General features: G+C 37.3%; 1 protein-coding gene across 1 annotated transcript; it reads left to right on the top strand.

The window, feature by feature from the left end:
* The first annotated feature begins 1,352 nt into the window (after positions 1–1,352).
* Positions 1,353–4,009, top strand: LOC132181082 (ribulose-phosphate 3-epimerase, cytoplasmic isoform-like). The gene is made up of 8 exons (XM_059594141.1): positions 1,353–1,627; positions 1,716–1,720; positions 2,493–2,555; positions 2,660–2,766; positions 2,873–2,970; positions 3,162–3,254; positions 3,335–3,376; positions 3,593–4,009. The coding sequence occupies exons 1-8, from the start codon at positions 1,511–1,513 to the stop codon at positions 3,746–3,748; spliced, it is 681 nt and encodes a 226-aa protein (XP_059450124.1). The 5' UTR covers positions 1,353–1,510; the 3' UTR covers positions 3,749–4,009.
* The last annotated feature ends 2,479 nt before the right edge of the window (positions 4,010–6,488 follow it).

Genomic DNA, 6,488 nt, shown 5'->3' with positions numbered 1-6,488 from the left:
AAAAATAAATAAATTAATTAATTAAAAAAAAAAAGAAAAAAAGAAGGAGAGGAGAAGGGTAGGAGCGGAGAATAGAAAAGGAAGGAGAGAGGAGGAGGGAGCAGATCAAACTGTTTTATGAGAAGAAGGCCGACGGACACATAAGTGAATTTATCATATATTAATATTAACAAGCATATGTGAATTTTATATATTAAGTTGAAGAAAATTTATTAAACTCAATTCGAAATAAATTTATGTAGTTCTAATTGAAGACCACGTCATGAAATACCTGATTATAGGTAGGGGTATGCAAAACCTGCCCTGATTCGCCCGAAATTTGTTTTTGTTTTTTTATTTTTCCCGGAAATGGGTTGAATTTCTTCCAACTTGTGCAGGCGTGGGTCAGATTTTAGGTATAAAAATTTTAGACAGCGGGTGCCCGCCCTACCCCGCTGATCAACAATTAAAAGGAAAAAACCCTATACTCATGTGACACCACACTAAGGGCCCGTTTGGGAGTGAGACTTCAATAAGTACGATTTTAAAAATTGAGTTTTTTAAATCACTACTTTTTAAAATCGTACCGATGTTTGGTAAAATATGTTAGAAGTATTTTTTTTATCAATTGAGTGTTTAGATAACATTAGCATATAATTGTTGTTTCATGGCCAAATAGGTAAATATTATCCCAAATATTTTTTTAAGCGAAATCGTGATTTTGGTTTAAATTCACACTTTTTTCAAATAAGTATCATCTAATCAGCTTATAGAAATCACGAATTTTTTCACAATTTTAAAATTTGCATTTTTAAAATCGCAATTCCAAACACTCAAAAATTACAATTTAATTTAAAAACGCAAATTATTTATTTAAAAACACACTCCCGAACAGAACTCACGCCGCTTCTAGCCTTCTTCTTCTTATTCTTTTTTCATTTTCTTCTTCTCATCATCTTTATTCTTAATCTTCTTCTCCTTCCCTCTTCCCACCCGCCAACCCAACACACACAAAAAAAAAAAAAAAAGGCCATAAAACCCTCTATCTCTCTTTCTTTCCTCAAGTTGCACGCAGTCACGAACAGATCTAGAGAGGATTTGAGAAACAAAGGAGAGAAGAGAAGAAGAAGAAGAAGAGAGGGGGGTCCGAGAGGAAGAGAGAGAGACGCAGGAGAGATAAAAGGAAAGAAGAAGGCGAATACCGATCCGACCCGCAAAACCCGCCCCGCAAATCCTGAGACCTCGCGGGTACTGTCCATTAAAACCGGGTTACGGGTACCAATTTTACTACCCGAGGAGTGCGGGTTGGGCCCAAAAATGCCCAAAAATGGACCCGTGCCCACCTATAGGTAAAGGAAAATTTAAGTAAACAAGCACGGACCGTTCAAAAGGTCAAAAATCATCTGCCGTCAAAACGACGCCGCATTTCTAATCAAGTGCCACCAACCCCGCGATCTCAATCTCCAAGTCTCCGTGACTCCGTTGGAGTCCGTGGTAGCCGAAGAACAATCGTCGGATCCGAAATCGAGAAATGGGTGTGTCGGCGAAAATAGCACCGTCTATGCTCTCATCGGACTTCGCCAATTTGGCCTCCGAGGCTCACCGCATGCTCAGCTGTGGCGCCGATTGGCTCCACATGGACATCATGGTACTACAATTCGATTAATATAATCACGTCGATTCTAACGAAATAATTGTAGTTCAACACTAACTGATCTATTTCGGTTCATTTGCAGGATGGGTATTTTTCACTGCCTTTGTTCGAATTGGATTCAAGTTTTGGGGTTTCGAATTTCGCTTATTTTCTTTTTTTCTCTAATGAATTTTTGTTCAAACGTTTACTTAATTGTGTGTTTTTGCGTGTTAAATTTTGGTACAATTATTGGTTTCAAGGCATGTACTTTTGTATTTAAGGAAGTTTGTTTGTGGTATTTTACGTGTAATCGTATTTTACTGCCCGGTTGTGGTCAGTCATGTTGATACCTCTCCTATGCAATTGTCTAATTTTGGTATTTGTGATTGTGAATGATGTGAGGGCTATGTTTTATATAGTAGAGAGAATGTGGGTTCTCTATATCCTGTGATCTATAGGGTATTATATTCTGAAGAAGAGGGAAGATTGTTAGATGGGATAACTCTCTTAAAAATGTAACATGAGGTGGGATCACGGGTCAAGACATTCGGATTTTTATTTTGGAAAACATTATGAGATTAGGCCCTTTTTTTTTTGGTAATAAATTGGCAATAAACAGTATGAAATTTAGATAGGCACTTGACCTTGCTCAACAACGAAGGAACTGTCTGGCCTGAATTCAGAATTATTAGTGTGTAACTTGGATGGTTCTCAAGTCCATATTATGCTCATTTACTGGCCTTTGTTGCTAATGATGATTGGATACTTGTGGATAAGACACAAGAAATGTCTTATATCATCTATAAATGCATGTTATCTAGTTATTTCCCATTGGTAACTTGTGAATTGCTTAACATTATTGTTTTCCACTCTTCTGCAGGCACTTTGTGCCAAATCTAACCATTGGTGCTCCAGTCATTCAGAGTTTGAGAAAGCACACAACGTAACACCTTTTTTGCCTTCGCTTAAATTTTTTGGACATCAAATTTTCTTGGGCGCAAGTTTACCACTATAGCTAAATGAAGTTTTGATTTTCATCTCTTACAGGGCCTATCTTGATTGCCACCTCATGGTCACAAATCCTCTTGATTATGTTGAGCCTTTGGGAAAAGCTGGTGCTTCTGGTTTTACATTTCATGTTGAGGTATCCAAAGGTGGGTTATGATGTCTGACATGTTGTTTTTGCTTTATTTAGTTTTACTTATTTTATTCGTTGATTTCTTTTTCTTTTTTGACTAAGGAGTCTCATGGTGCTTGCAGAAAATTGGCAAGAACTAGTCCAACAAATTAAGTCTAAGGGCATGAGGCCTGGGGTGTCATTAAAGCCTGGGACGCCTATTGAAGAAGTTTATCCCCTGGTATGCCTTCCTCTGATTCTCATGTTCTCAGCTAGGTTTTGTATTGTGTATAGTAAGCTAAATCATGGGGATATTCAATCTTATCGAAATGGCTTAAGGTTTCTGGTATTCTGTGTATAATTGAGTATTAGTAAATACTTTTTTGGTGAATTCTAAATTGATAAGATGATAGTTTTTCCCTTAATCCACAGATTGAAGGTGAAAACCCTGTGGAAATGGTCCTTGTAATGACTGTCGAACCTGGATTTGGTGGACAAAAGTTCATGCCAGAGACGATGGAGAAGGTTTTGATAGAGTTTTAGCTCTTCTGTGACTGGCATTTCTCGTTCATTCCCATGACTAATTCTCTACTTTTCTTGTCTAGGTCCGTGTGCTGAGAAAGAAGTACCCAACACTTGATATAGAGGTGAGTCAATCTCTTGTTTGCTATTTGTAACTTTCTGCTGGCAAGTCATTATAACTGATCGTCTTCTGGGATTTATTGGAGATTTCTTTTTTCAAAAATTGTCTCATGGTTATTTGCATATTTTGTTGTCTATTTGTTCAGCATAGCTAATAGAATCCTGTTATAATGAGGAATTTTTAAGTGACAACTAATTGAAAAGCTGCTTTATTTTTGCAGGTTGACGGCGGTTTAGGGCCTTCAACTATTGACGTAGCAGCTGCAGCCGGAGCAAACTGTATTGTCGCTGGAAGTTCAGTGTTTGGAGCTTCTGAGCCAGCCCAAGTAATATCCCTTTTGAGGAAGAAAGTAGAGGAAGCCCAGCAAAACAGTTGACATGGTACAAGCTCAAAATACATGATGAGTGGATTGTCTCCAACATATTTACAGTATGTACATCACTGATCTGTTTTGAAGAGTTAATATTCTAAGAAATTAATAAGATGGTTTGATTTATTGATGTATTTATGCTATCATCTGTGTTCTGTACTTTCTGAAGTGTGTAATAATGTCTTCAGAAGAGTTATTCGAGTTCTGAGGCAATACTTGCAAACATTTTGGAAATAGCTTTATATGATACAATACCATTTGTTTTCATTTTCAGCTTTTGTCTTCTGTCCCCAACCAATAGTTGGCTTCAGCTCAACTATATTGGAGTCTGGACTTGTACATATTTAGGCTTTTGTATTTGTAGCTTCTCGTCTGTTTGTTGCATATAAGTGGAACCTACTCTAGCTGGGAGTTAATAATTATTTTACTGGCTAGAGGCAATCAAATGCAAGCCATTTAAGATTGATTTTTAAAGAATGGTGACTTTTGGCAAACCTTGAAGGTAGGCACAAGTTTGTCCAAAAGTCACTAAACAATTAAAAAAACATCTCGAAAGCCAAAACTCAGCATTCTTCCAAATAAAAATATATTCGTAAGAATGAATAAAATTTTTCAAATTAAAATACTTAAACTTGAAATTAGTTATAAATTGCGGCCGGCCGGTCATTAGAACTTCCAAATCACAAAAGCGTTTCTCTTTCTCTACTGCTCAGGTAATTAATATTTCCAAAGAACACCATATAATAATTTGGCCACCCAGCTATGGAAATGGAAGAACATGGTATTAGCACGTGTAAAGATCATACTAGTGTTGAATCTCATGATCGTGATCATGCTCGATGTGGGGCATGCTAATCGCTCTGTCTCGGCCACGTTGGATAGTGAACATGAATTCAGTACCGCTAAAATGTGCGCTCAAGTATGTGAGCGACTCTGCACACAGCAACTGAGCAAGCATAGAGATTACAGCCATGCAGAGCTCGAATTGGAGGCTGATGTTGGATTCATGAAATGTGCATTTCAATGCATGATAAATTGCAGAAATAAATTTGTTTAGGGGTCAACTCAGAAACTAATAAAGACTAATAAATACTTCAATTTCCCATGAGAACCAGTTGTGATCTTTCTTTGGAGTTAGGGGTAAAGCCAGAGGCTAATAAAGAGTAGATTTTCATTTATTTTCAAGATCTACTCGGTCTCTTATATAATCAATAATCTTTTGTTTTTATTTAAAGGAGAAACTATCATGTTTGATTACTATCTTCAAATTTTGTGTTTGCCAAAATCTTTAGCTGGTTACGAATCTAAAGGTCGAATTTCCTTTACGAATCTAGCTACCACATCAGAACCGATTTCTCTTCCGCTCTCGATTCTCATCATGGACCCTAAAAAGTCAATCTTTTACACTCTGTTATTTACTTCAAATCTTCTCAGGAAAATTCTGAAAATTCTTACATATATCCTATTCAAAGAGGGGAGAGCAAGGGCAAGAGGAAGGATTCCCGACTGTAGGGGATCCCTGTCGTAAGGTCTATAGCAATGGTTGAGATTCCGACGAATTGACATGCAAAAATAGGATATGTACTACACGGATAGACCTTCAACAATTTTGTTGTCTGAATGTGAGAGAGCCCCTATGCAGAAATTGTTATTGTGAGGGTTCGTACTTACGTAAATAAATAGATACATAAATACAAAGAGTAGTAAAGTAGAAAGTTAAATCATCTAGTCATCGAGAGGGGCCATGATATAAATAATATATATATATTAATTTGGGTTGCCATATAGGCATATACCCCCTCAACCATTAAGATAGGTCTCCCCTCCCTCCATGGAGCCCAGCTGTCCGAGCAAATGTTCAGTAGCTTGCCCACCTACTCAAGCCGGTGTACCTCATAAGAACTTTCTTATACTTGTTCGAATTGCTAGCAATCTAGACAATACATTAAAGAAATTTTGCCTCCATTCCACACATCATGTCAATTTTTTTTGGGCATACTTGTTTTGGAAACGTTTCTGATGCACTACAGTTGATGTCTGGCCAGCCTTGTAGCACATGCACGGCAGTTTATAACTCTTTTTAAATGGATGGATCTTGAACAGATTGTTCATGCCTGGATCTGTCCAAACAGGCCACTCTCTTTTCTTCCCTATTGGATATCATATTTCCCCACAAAAAATATATGGGTCTCTGCTTTCTTGGCGCAAGCCTTCATGGAGTTGATGGATATATGAATATCTAGATGTTTTCAAACCCCACGAGATGACTATTTCCAGTTTTCTATGCTCATTCTTCAGTCGCCTTTGCTATATTATATGTTAAGAGACTTTTGGTGCATCCTCGGCATCAGAAACTATTCATATATGTCTTCGCAAAGGCATGCTCCAAAGTCCCAAAATTTTGTACATGTCAATTAGGAAACAATTTATGGTAACTAAGATATTAGTTGGTGGTCACCATGTGTTGTCACGTGCATGTAATCCAAGATTCGAGACTACTCTTGAGAGAGAGAGAGAGAGAGAGAGAGAAGGGTAACCTTTTGGCCATTACTTTTTTTACTCTGGATTTTATTGAACCGACCTCATTTGTGGACAATTTTCTTCTACTTTCGGTTCATTGGTACTTGGATTCTACTGATGATTTCGTTTACAGAAACAAAAAAAAAAAAAAAAAGATTTTACTTTTGGTCATGATCATGGGGTGATATAGTCATTCTCTCTCCTCTTGAGATCTCTTTTGAAATCT

This window comes from Corylus avellana, chromosome ca5 (genome assembly GCF_901000735.1).
Source record: "Corylus avellana chromosome ca5, CavTom2PMs-1.0".
In the NCBI taxonomy this organism is placed as follows: domain Eukaryota; kingdom Viridiplantae; phylum Streptophyta; class Magnoliopsida; order Fagales; family Betulaceae; genus Corylus; species Corylus avellana.
Note: the sequence above shows the minus strand (reverse complement) of the source record. Positions and strands in the feature narration are given on the sequence as shown.